Source organism: Mobula hypostoma, chromosome 4 (genome assembly GCF_963921235.1).
Source record: "Mobula hypostoma chromosome 4, sMobHyp1.1, whole genome shotgun sequence".
NCBI lineage: Eukaryota > Metazoa > Chordata > Chondrichthyes > Myliobatiformes > Myliobatidae > Mobula > Mobula hypostoma.
The window spans coordinates 175,322,293-175,335,625 of record NC_086100.1 but is presented as its reverse complement, the minus strand read 5'-3'; the positions used below and the strand labels follow the sequence as shown (position 1 = coordinate 175,335,625).

Below are 13,333 nucleotides of genomic sequence, written 5' to 3'. Positions count from 1 at the left end.
GCTGATTTTTTTTCACGCGCTGCCTTTTATCGCATGCTGCTTTATTTGCGCGCTGCCTTTTTTCGTAACAGTGAAAACACCTTCTGTTAGCGAAAACAGGGAACTAATGTAGGTCTTTCGCTTAGTACCAGAGGGCAGTGCCTCAGAATACAATGATGTCCCATTAGAATAGAGATGAAGAGGGATTTCTTTAGCCATAAGGTGGCGAATCTGTGGAATTAATTGCCAGAGACAGATGTGGAGGTCAAGATGTTGAATATATTTAAAGCAGAAGTTGAAAGGCTCTTGATGAGCCTTGATAAAGATTTTGGAGAGAAATGGGGTTGAGAGGAATAATAAATCAGCCATGATGGAATGGCTAAAAAGACTCAATGAGCTGAATAGCTTAATTCTGCTCCTATATCTTATGGTTTTAAGCTCTTATGGTTAACTCACTATCTCACGAGTCAGGGTGTCAATGGTTGCGGAGGGAAGACAGGAGAATGGGGTTGAAAGGAATAATAAATCAGCCATAACTGAATGGCGGGGAAGAAGCAATGGGCCGAATGGCTTAATTCTGCTTCTATATCTTATGGTCTATAGTCTTAAAATATAGATTATACTTGCCTGTATCCAGAACTGCACTGCAATTGTTCACCTATCAAGCCATATATTCCTTTTTAAAAGATACTGTAACAAAGTACTTCATTCCTACCTTTTCTCAGACATATTTCACAGACAACATGTCCACAATTAGACAGAGCAAATCTGCAACCATTTGCTTTGGGCTGTTGAAAACAGTTGTTACAAAAAACACAGACAGCCATGTCACAAAGATAATCTGAAAAATAAAATTCAAATGATTTTCTTCAGTTCATAGCTTCAAATATCACAGAATTTCCCTAATAACAACAATGGAATTGTTAAAAAAAAGTTCTCAAGGCAGAGAATTCCAAAGATATGCACATCAGTTTTAAATGATTGGCCTCTTTATTTTGTAGCTATGCCGTCTTCCTTGTGACTTTCCACTAGTGAAAACATCTCAACATCTGCACTGTTAAGCTCCACAGATTTTATATGTTTGAGTAAAGTCACCCTTCATCCTTCTAAACTCCAAGGAATACAGACCCAAACTGTATGGCCATTCTTGGTACAACTTTCATTCCCCAGGAATTACCCTAGTGAATCTCTTTTAGACTCCTCCATATCCTTTGTTAGGTAAGGGGACAAAACTATGCAGAGTATGGCAGATGTGGCTTCACAAACATTCTGTACAAATGTAACAAAACTCAGGCTCAAAGCTGATGACTTAGAATCTGAGCTTCAAATACTATGATTAATAAGGAAGAGGACAGTCACATGGACACTATTTGAGGAGGCAGTCACACCCATTAATTACTTCAAATCTGGTCTGTGGCCAGAACAAAAGGGTGTGCCAATTGGTGAGGCTAGTAGGAGTATCCACGAGGTAGCGTTGAAGAGCTTCAGCCCTTGAGCTTGTCTGGGTCTGAGAAGGCTGCTTATCTATGGGCTGTACGAAAGATGAGCACAGTACTGTGGTTCAGAGAGCCATTCCAGAAGGGGGAATATGAAATGTAGCTGTAGTTGTCAGGGAAATAAATGGGCATCAAAATTCAGATATCAGATGTGCAAAGGAATTTGGGTGTCCATGTGCAGGTTGGAAGATAAATGCAATGTTAGCATTAACTTCGAAAGGAGTAGAATACAGAAGCAAGGATGTTATGCTGAGGCTTTGTATGACATATGACCGCACTAGGAGTATTGTGACCAGTTTTGAGGCCGTTATCTAAGAAAGGATGTGTGGGCATTGGAAAGAATCCAGAGGAGGTTCATGAGAATAATTCCAGGAATGAAAGGATTAACATATGAAGAGTCTGATGGCTCTGGGCCTGTACTTGCTGGAGTTTAGAATAAGAGGTGATTACTGCACATCGCTTACATACACAAGCCGGCAGAGACCCAGACTTACCCTTCCTAAACCGAGTTTACTTGCACCCTGTTCCTACAGAATAAATCCGGACTACAATTTGTAGCAGTGAGGCTATTTGATCATGAGGCCCGAACCTTGGTGGTCAACAACACCTGCCCCTTCCCTCGGAGACCACACCTTCGTACCCTACTCACAGACACACATGGTCCTCACAACGCATGCGCGTCCATACGCGCAGCCCTTCCCTTTCTCGTCCGCAGTCTCTATCATATGCGTGCCGTGCACTGGCGCCAAAACGCATGCGCATTCTCTCGACCGGCGTTATTGTCGGCCCTCAGCCGTGAAATCGTACGCGCAGGTAGAATACGCGCATGCGCAAAAGTTGCCGGCATTGACTGCACGTGGCTGCAAGCAACTGAGGGTTGACGGCAGGAACGTCCCATTATGTATTACCAAAACGTGAGATGAAGTGTACAGTTCAAGTGAAAGTAGTTTGGGGAATGAGTATTGTGCCAGTTAACGTTGCCAGCTGTATAAAACATGAACATACTGAAGCAGGATGAGCAGTAAGTGTTGAATGAGGAACAGAACTGGTCAATGCGAGCAAGAAGTTCCAAGACCTAGGCTTCGATATCTCCTTGTGAAACTGGATCCTCGATTTCCTCTCTTGCAGACCCCAATCAGTTCGAATTGCTAATAACATCTCCTCCACAATCATAGGAACACAGTTTGGTGTGGTATTTCATTGATTCTATTGTGCTTCTTGGATTTACTGTATGCACGTAAGAAAATGAATCTGATGGTTGTATATTTACTTTGATAATAAAACTGCTTTGAACCTTGAATCACAAGGCTGTGCGCTTAGCTACCTGTTATAATCGCTTTATGCTATGACTGTGAGGCTAAGTACAGCACCAATGCCATATTCAAATTTGCTGGTGACTTCACTGTTGGCTGATTCAAAGGTGGTAACGAGTTGGCATATAGGAGGGAGATTGAAAATCTGGTTGAATGGTGTCAGAACATAAATCGTGGGTTGCTGGACTATGCGGCAGGAAGGGTCTGTTCCAAGCTGTATATCAATAAGCCAACCGCACGCCAAGCCAGGAAAACAAAAGAGCTGATTATTGACTGCGGGAGGAAGAAAATGGAGATCCATAAGCCAGCCCTCATGAGGGATCATAAGCGAAGAGGTAAGTAAATTTAAATTTTTTGGCATTATCATTTCAGAGTATCTATTCTGGGTGCAGCACGTAATTTGCCATTACAAAGGAGGCATGATAGCGCCTCTACTTTGTTGGAAGTTTCAACTGATTCGGCATGTACCCTAAAACTTTGACAAACTCCTATAGATGCACAGTAGAGAGCATCCTGACTGGTTGCATTGCACCTGGTAAGGTAACACCTATGCTCATGAACGAAAAAGCCCACAAATGGTGGTGCTGTCTTCTCCCCGCTGCGCTCATCTTGTCTCACCCACTGAACTGTTCCCACTACCTATAGACTCACCTTCAAGAATTCTACTACTCATCTTCTCAGTGTTATTTATTTATCTATTATTGTTATTATTTATTTGGGTTTTTTTTTTGCATTGGCACCCTTTGTCTTTTGCACATTGTCAGTCTTTATAGTTTTTCATTGATTCAGTTGTACTTCTTTGTGTCTACTGTGAATGCCCACAAGAAAATGAATCTCAGGGCACAATATACTGATATATAGGTACTTTGATAATCAATTTACTTTGATCTTTGAAGTATATCTGGAAAATGCTTGACAAATAACCACTCTAATGTAAGAAACATTCCAAACAATTTGAACACATTAAGCTACAGTGAGATCTAGAGCACACTAGAAGTTTTGTTGAAGGATACATATTGACTAGGATACAAAGGAAATTTGATCTTTAAAGCAGTGCCATGAGAGATTTTACATCCATCAGAAGACACAGGCACCACTTCCTTTCAGTGTCTCCTCTGAAAGGCGACTTTTCCACCCATGCCTCTGGAGTGGGATTTGAACTTACTCATTCATTTCTCATTTATTGTCTCATGAGCTATGGCTTGTATGCTACCGTGATGAGACATGGATTAGGATTCTGTAGATGTGCTGGTAAACAATCATAATAATATTCTGTAGCAAACAAGAAAAAATCTTTGTATAGATTTCATCTTTCGATTATTTCTGGCTGTTTAGAGATTTTTCTGTGTGTGTACATCAAGCTACAACAGGCACTCTTTCCCTGAAATAATGATTAGATCCATGTTCTTCAATCAGTAGACAGCAATGCAAATAACAGAAATGCTAATGCTCAATCTGATTTTATGTATTTATTTAAAGATGCATCACAGTGAGCTGCACCACCAAGCAACCCACCGAAATTAACCCCAAGCTAGTCACAGGACAATTTACAATGACCAATTAACCTACTGACTGGTACATCTTAGGACTGTGAGAGGAAACCGGAACACCCAGAGGACACCCATGCAGTTCACAGTGAGAACGTACAAGCTTCTTACAGATGGGGTCAGAACGGAACTCCGAACTTCAAAATATCCCAAGTTGTAATAACGCCTTGCTAAGCCCTATGTAACCATGGTGCCCACGGTTAATGTGTAATGTTCTACTCCCAGTAGCCCAAAGCAGTGTGTCCAGTTATGGACTGCTATTATTAATTAATTACTATCATAAATGTCCCCTACAAAGTGCTTCTGCTGCAAGGAAATTCCCCAATGATGACTACATCTTTTGAAGGGATCGCAGCCTTCACTTGTGTACCAGGTATGTTGGTGAAAATGAGATTGATTAAGTTACTTCATGTTTCTTTCCACCTGACGTGGATCACCCTGATTATATCTCTCAGAATTCATTTGTTAAGATTGCTACTACCAAGTAACTTTCTGAAATAGAGTAATACTGCACAAAAACAGGCCCTTCGGTGCAACTGGAGTCCAAGCCGAACACAGCATCCTCCCTGTTAGTCCCAGATGTCCACACTCAGCCCATAACCCCACCCCCCGAGCCCCTTCCCTCCATGTACCTATCCAAGTACCACTCAAGTGTTGCAATTCAACCACTGACCACTTCCTCTGGCAGCTTCTTCCAGGTACTCACTACTCTTTGTATAAAGAGGTTACTTCTCTGGTCTCTTAAATCTCTCGCCTCTTGTATCTGCCCTTTAATTTTGTACCCATCCCCCCCAACCCTGAGGAAAAAACAATGACCACCCACCTTACTCATATCCCTCATGATGTTGTAAACTTATATGAGGTCACCTCCACATTCTCTTATGCATCAAGAAATAAAGATCCATTGAAGCCATCCTTCTGCTATATTTCAGACCCTCTAGTCAAAGGAACATTCTCAAAAATCTCCTTTGCCCCTCTCCAGCTTGTCAATGTCTTTCTTATAACTGGGTGACCAAAGCTACACAGTACTTCAAGTGCAGTCTCACCAACTTTTATAGCTGCAACATAATGTCCCTACTCCTGAAATTGATATCATGACTGATGAAACACCTTCTTCACCTCTCTGTCTATTTGTGTGGCTGCTTTCAGCAAACTGTGCACTGTACCCCCCCTCCCCCCCCCAGTCCTTCTATTCCACAATCGTCATTTACCATTGACTGTATAAGTTCTGGCCTGGTTTGATTGTCCAAAATGCATCACCTCACACACATATATTACAAATTCTTTTGTCGTTCCTCAGCCCATTTCCTTAATTGACCAAGATTTCATTACAATTCTTTATCTGTTTCACTGCCAGCAAGACCCTCGAATTTAGTATCATCAACAAACTTGCAGATTGTGCCATGTAAATTCATATCCAAATCACTTACATAAATAATGCATAACAGAGGATCCAACACTGCCCCCGGGGAACCCCATGAGCCACAGGTTTTCAGTCGGAGAATCAAAATTCAACATCACCCTCTCCTTCCTACCATCAAATCAATTCTGAATCCACCTTGCCAGTCCCCCACTGAATCACATGTGACTTAACCTTCCAGATCAACCTGCAATGCAAGACCTTGTCAAAGGCCTTACTAAAGTCCATATGGACAACATACACTACCATACAACATATTTCTATATTTCTTCTATTCTCTTATCTACCTCTTTGACACACTCCAAAAGATTTATCAGACCTCCCAAGCACAAAACTATGCTTACTATTCCTGATTAGGCTTTGACTATTCAAATGATGGTAGATTGTGTCCCAGAAATGTTCCATTTCAGCTGTTTAATTGATGTTAAATATATAATCATGTGTATTCACCAAGTAATTGAAGCACGACTGCGCAAGCGCATGGACGTCAGCGAGTTAGACCAGCAGGAAGGATTTAAAAAGAAGACAGCTTTACAGAGCGGGCAACAGAGTAGAGGGAGTCAAAGTAGGAGGGCTTTGGCTCAATGGGGCTTCAGGGATAATGGGTTGAGGCAAGGAAAGTTATTTGTGAAGCATAAGAATGGGAAGTATGTCTGTGAGACCAGTGTTCTGGACTGGGTGTCAGATGTGGGAAGTCCGGGAGACTCCACGCCTCCCAGATGGCCACGTCTGCCCAGGAGCGTCAAGCTGCAGCTCCTTAGGGACTGGGCTAGGGAACTGGAGATGCAGCTTGATGACCTTCATCTGGTTAGGGAAAGTGAGGAGGTGATAGAGAGGAGCTATAGGCAAGTAGTCACACTGGGGCCTCGGGAAATAGATAAGTGGGTAACAGTAAGGAGAGGGAAGGGAAGGAGTCAGATACTAGAGAGTAACCCTGTGGCTGTCCCCCTTTACAATAATTACTCCTGTTTGTGAACTACTGGGTGGGGGGAAGAAGGCATCAGTAATAGGGGACTCTACAGTTAGGAGGTCAGACAGGCGATTCTGTGGACGCAGGGAAGAAACACGGATGGTAGTTTGCCTGCCAGGTGCCAGGGTCCGGGATGTTTCTGATCGCATCCACGATATCCTAAAGTGGGAAGGTGAACAGCCAGAGGTTGTGGTCCATATTGGTACCAACGACATTGGTAGGAAAAGGGAGGAGGTCCTGAAAACAGACTACAGGGAATTATACTTTATACTTCATTGTCGCCAAACAATTGATAGTAGAACGTACAATCATCACAGCGATATTTGATTCTGTGCTTCCCGCTCCCTGGATTACAAATCGATAGTAAATATTTAAAATTTCAATTATAAATCATAAATAGAAAAATTAGAAAAATGGAAAGTAAGGTAGTACAAAAAAACCGAGATGCAGGTCCGGATATTTGGAGGGTATGTCCCAGATCCGGGTCAGGATCCGTTCAGCAGTCTTATCACAGTTGGAAAGAAGCTGTTCCCAAATCTGGCCATACAAGTCTTCAAGCTCCTGAGCCTTCTCCCGGGGGGAAGAGGGACGAAAAGTGTGTTGGCTGGGTGGGTCGTGTCCTTGATTATCCTGGCAGCACTGCTCCGACAGCGTGCAGTGTAAAGTGAGTCCAAGGACGGAAGATTGGTTTGTGTGATGTGCTGCGCCATGTTCACAATCTTCTGCAGCTTCTTCCGGTCTTGGACAAGACAACTTCCATACCAGGTTGTGATGCACCCTAGAAGAATGCTTTCTACGGTGCGCCTATAAAAATTAGTGAGGATTTTAGGGGACAGGCCAAATTTCTTTAGTTTTCTCAGGAAGTAAAGGCGCTGGTGGGCCTTCTTGGCAGTGGACTCTGCTTGGCTGGAAAGAAGTTGAGAAGCAGGACCTCAGAGCCTATGCCATGCAACAGTGAGTACAGGAATAGCGTGAGGCAGAGGATAAATGTGTGGCTGAAGGATTGGAGCAGGGGGCAGGGATTCAGATTTCTGGATCATTGGGACCTCTTTTGGGGCAGGTGTGACCCGTACAAAAAGGACAGGTTGTACTTGAATCTGAGGGGGAGGGGGACCAATATCCTAGCAGGGAGGTTTGCTAAGGCTCTTGGGGAGAGTTATACTTGCTGTAGGGTGGGAACCGAACTGAAGAGACGGAGGAAGGGGCGGTTGGCTCACAAATAGAGAAAGCTTGTATAGAGTGTGAGAGGGAGGATAGGCAGGTGATAGAGAAGAGATGCACTCAGACCGATGGTTTGAGATGTGTCTATTTTAATGCAAGGTGTATCATGAATGAAGCAGATGAGCTTAGAATGTGGATCAGTACTTGGAGATATGATGCCATGGCCATTACAGAGACTTGGATGTCTTAGGGGCAGGAATGGTTACTTAGAGTGCCAGGCTTTAGATGTATCAGAAAGGACAGGGAGAGAAGCAAAAGAGGTGGGGGCATGGCACTGCTGATCAGAGATAGTGTCATGGCTGCAGAAAAGGCAGACGTCATGGAGAGATTGTCTACGGTGTCTCTGTGAGTGGAGGTTAGGAACAGGAAGGGGTCAATAACTCTACTGGGTGTTTTTTATAGGCTGCCCAATAGTAATAGGGATATCAAGGAGCAGATAGGGAAACAGATCCTGGAAAGATGTAATAATAACAGAGTTGTCATGGTGGGAGATTTTAATTTCCCAAATATTGATTGGCATCTCCCTTGAGCAAGGGGTTTAGATGGGGTGGAGTTTGTTGGGTGTGTTCAGGAAGGTTTCCTGACACGATACTGTATATAGATAAGCCTACAAGAGGAGAGGCTGTACTTGATCTGGTATTGGGAAATGAACCTGGTCACGTGTCAGGGCTCTCAGTGGGAGAGCATTTTGGAGATCATGATCACAATTCTATCTCCTTCACCATAGCATTGGAGAGAGATAGGAACAGATAAGTTAGGAAAGTGTTTAATTGGAGTAAGGGGAAATATGAAGCTATCAGGCAAGAACTTGGAAGTATAAATTGGGAAGAGATGTTCTCAGGGAAATTTACGGCAGAAATGCGGTAACTTCAGGGGATATTTGCGTGGCATTCTGCAATGGTATGTTCCAATGAGACAGGGAAAGGATGGTGGGGTACAGGAACCATGGTGTACAAAGGCTGTTGAAAATCTAGTCAAGAAGAAAAGCTTACGAAAGGTTCAAAAAACTAGGTAATGATAGAGATTTGGAAGATTATAAGGCTAGCAGGAAGGAGCTTAAGAATGAAATTAGGAGAGCCAGAAGGGGCCATAAGAAGGCCTTGGCAAGCAGGATTAAGGAAAACCCCAAGGCATTCTACAAGTATGTTAAGAGCAAGAAGATGAGACATGAGAGATTAGGATCGATCAAGTGTGACAGAGGCAAAATGTATATGGAACCGGAGGAGATAGCAGAGGTACTTAATGAATACTTTGCTTCAGTGTTCACTAAGGAAAAGGATCTTGGCGATTGTAGGGATGACTTACAGCAGACTGAAAAGCTTGAGCATATAGACATTAAGAAAGAGGATGTACTGGAGCTTTTGGAAAGCATCAAGTTGGATAAGTCACCGAGACCAAACGAGATGTACCCCAGACTACTGTGGGAGGCAAAGGAAGAGATTGCTGAGTCTCTGGCAATGATCTTTGCATCATCAATGGAACGGGCAAGGTTCTGGAGGACTGGAGGGTTGCAGATGTTGTTCCCTTATACAAGAAAGGGAGTAGAGGTAGCCCAGGAAATTATAGACCAGTGAGTGTTACTACAGTGGTTGGTAAATTGATGAAAAGATTCTGAAAGGCAGGATTTATGAACATTTGGAGAGGCATAATATGATTAGGAATAGTCAGCATGGCTTTGTCAAAGGCAGGCCGTGCCTTACGAGCCTGATTAAATTTTTTGAGGATGTGACTAAACACATTGATGAAAGTAGAGCAGTAGATGTAGTGTACATGGATTTCAGCAAGGCATTTTATAAGGTACCCCATGAAAGGCTTAGTGAGAGAGTAAGGAGGCATGAGATCCAAGGGGACCTTGTTTTGTGGATCCAGAGCTGGCTTGCCCACAGAAGGCAAAGAGTGGTTGTAGGCGGGTCATATTCTGCATGGAGGTCGGTGACCAATGGTGTGCCTCAGGGATCTGTTCTGGGACCATTTCTCTTCATTATTTTTATAAATGACCTGGATGAGGAAGTGGAGGGATGGGTTAGTAAATTTTCTGATGACACAAAGGTTGGGGGTGTTGTGGATAGTGTGGAGGACTGTCAGAGGTTACAGCGGGACATTGATAGGACGTAAACTGGGCTGAGAAGTGGCAGATGGAGTTCAACCCAGTGTGAGGTGGTTCACTTTGGTAGGTCAAATATGATGGCAGAATATAGTATTAATGGTAAGACTCTTGACAGTGTGGAGGATCAGAGGGATCTTGGGGTCTGAGTCCATAGGACACTCAAAGCTGCTGCACAGGTTGACTCTGTGATTAAGGCGGCATACGGTGTATTGGCCTTCATCAACCATGGGATTCAGTTTAAGAGCTGAGAGGTAATGTTGCAGCTATATTGAGAGGTAATGTTGCAGCTATATTGGTCCAATATAGAAATTACCCTAGGTAATTTTTAGAAATTACCCTAGGTAATTTCTAAAGTAAGTACATGTTCAGCACAGCATTGTGGGTCAAAGGGCCTGTATTGTGCTGTGGGTTTTCTATGCTTCTATGTAATGATAATGGGGAAAAGCATAGCAGTATACTTGTTATGAGTCAGACCCCACTTGGAGTACTGTGCTCAGTTCTGGTCACCTCACTACAGGAAGGATGTGGAAACTACGAAAAGGGTGCAGAGGAGATTTACAAGGATGTTGCCTGGATTGGGGAGCATACCTAATGAGAATAGGTTGAGTGAACTCGGCTTTTTCTCCTTGGGGCGACGGAGGATGAGTGGTGACCTGATAGAGGTGTATAAGATAATGAGAGGCATTGATCGTGTGGATAATCAGAGGCTTTTTCCCAGGGCTCATATGGCTAACACAAGAGGGCACAGTTTTAAGGTGCTTGGAAGTAGGTACAGAGGAGATGTCAGGGGTAAGTTTTTTATGCAGAATGGTGAGTGCATGGAATGGGCTGCTGGCGACGGTGGTGGAGGTGGATACGATAGGGTCTTTTAAGAGACTCCTGGATAGGTACATGGAGCTTAGAAAAATAGAGGGCTGTGGGTAACCCTAGGTAATTTCTAAAGTAAGTACATGTTCAGCACAGAATTGTGGGTCAAAGGGCCTGTATTGTGCTGTGGGTTTTCTATGCTTCTATGTAATGATAATGGGGAAAAACATAGCAGTATACTTGTTATGAGAATTTCAGTCTGTCTTGTTCTTCAAGTCCAATCTTTGACAATTCCCAGAGCAAATGATCTCTTCCCTGGCGAGTCTGTTGTGCTGTTATTACATAATAAATCTAGGGATGGTAATAGGATCTGAGATAGTAAACAATAGTAATGGCACAGTGAGTCAATTTATTATAGCTTAGTTTCTTACAATACAACACCGACTTGACTTGCACAGTAGATCAACTGTGCGGGAATATCCCAAAAGCATAGCTATAGTAGTTTAGCTTGAAGTTCTTCTCTCTGGGTTAAGAATACGAGATCTCTAGAAATAAAATCTGGAAAAGGGGCAGGTAGCGCATTGAGTCTGCTGCCTTTTAATGTGGCTGATCCTGAGCATGATCTGTTTCCATGCTGATCCTTCTACCGTTTGATTTTTTTTTTATATATCTAAAATATCTATCACCATCAGGCCTGAGTGTATTTAGAGACTGAGCATCTACAACTGACTGAAATTGAGAATTGCAACAATTTGTGACTGTTTAAGTACATTTTAGATTTGGGCAATGGAGGAGGGATTCTATTGATTGATTTAGTTAGAGATACATGTGAGGGGATCTAGGAGTACCCCTATTAACTGTTTGGAGAGAGTCATTTATCATTGATGGTTTGTCTGGAAAGGAGAGAGAGAGACAGTTATTTACCACCGATATGTTGCTTTTGAAAAGAGAGAAAGAGACGAAGATTAACGGTTGGACTGTCACTTTAAGGCATTGGAAGTAACTTTGGATTTTTACTGAGTTTGGAGTTGGAGACAGCACCAAGCAGCTCGAAAGTTGCTATGGTGACCGAAGGCAATGTTAATTAATGGACACTCAATGTTATGATTTTCAGCACATTGTTCATTTTTCTTCAAGGACTTGTTGCCTGCTTGTGCACTTCTTTACAGACAAAGGAAGGAGGGACTCTTTGCATGACAGGTGATGCTCAGCCCGGTGAAATAAATGGGAGGTCAGATGATACAGACCTCAGGACACATGATCTGGACACTGAAGGAGCATTGTTGTGCCCGCAGAGAAAGTGGGTTTTGGAGGATCGATCCAAATTGCTATTCCATCGTTGAAGAAGGGGTTGACTGGTGGGGAGTTGTCTATGTGTCCATCCTCTCCTGGGTGATAGCTCCACCACAGAAGACCGGTCCCCCTGGTTAAAGTCACAGTCAGTGACTCGTAAAGGATTTCGGAGGACGACGAGAAGATCGACGGCATCAGCTCACCTGAAGACTCAACTCTCTCTCTCTCTCTAAATACCATGAACTGAACTGAACTGAACTTTACTCAACATCGTAAGACTGTATCTTTTTACCCCTAGACTTAAAGAAGCTTGGTTTTTCATACATATATATATTCCACACTTACTTTTATATATAATCATTGCTAACCTGTTTGAATTATCTACATTTATGTTACTGTATTGCGTAGTTACTAATAAATATTAGTGGTTTATAGCAATACGAGACTCCAAAGTGTTTTCCATCTCTGCCGGTTTCTTAACCCCCGTCACGGGGTACGTGACATACAGCACAGTACAGGCCCTTCCGGCCCAACAAGCCACACCACCCAGCAACCCACCTACTTAACTCTAGCTTAACCACAGGACAATTTACAATGACCAATTAACCTACTAACCAGTATGTCTTTGTACTGTGGGAGGAAACCCATGCATTCAAGGAGGGGAATTTACAAACTCCTTACAGATGAAGTCAGAATTGAACTCCAAACTCTGAAACCCCAAGCTGCAGTAGCATTGCACTAACCGCTGTGCTACTGAAGATTAGCTTTATTTGTCACATTTACATCAAAATGTACAATGAAATACATCAGTTGTGTCAACGACCAACACAATCTGAGGATGTACTGGGGCAACCTACAAGTGGCACCATTTCTCTGGCATGCCCACAATTTACTAACACAACCCATACTTCTTTGGAATGTGGGAGGAATCGAGAGTAACTCACGCGCTCGTGGGAGGAATGTACATATACTTTACAGATGGTGGTGGGCATTGAGTCCTGATCATTGACTACAGAAGATGTAATAGCATTATGCTAACCACTACGCTACCATGCTGTGTCAGGATTAAGACTGTCTTTTCCTAATCTGAGTATCAAAAACAAAAAAATTCAAATACTGGAAATCTAAAATAAGAACAAAAAATGATGGAAGTGCTCATAGGCTGAATCTGTGGGAAGAG

At 42.9% G+C, this 13,333-nt stretch overlaps 1 protein-coding gene across 1 annotated transcript in view; it reads right to left on the bottom strand.

Annotated features, from left to right (window-relative positions):
• LOC134345996 (probable E3 SUMO-protein ligase RNF212) overlaps positions 1–806 on the bottom strand; it is an 85,891-nt gene extending 85,085 nt beyond the window's left edge. The window contains exon 1 of the mRNA XM_063047335.1: positions 695–806. Coding sequence (XP_062903405.1) covers positions 695–806 — 112 coding nt within the window. The remainder of the gene's footprint in view (positions 1–694) is intronic.
• Positions 807–13,333: the final 12,527 nt, after the last annotated feature.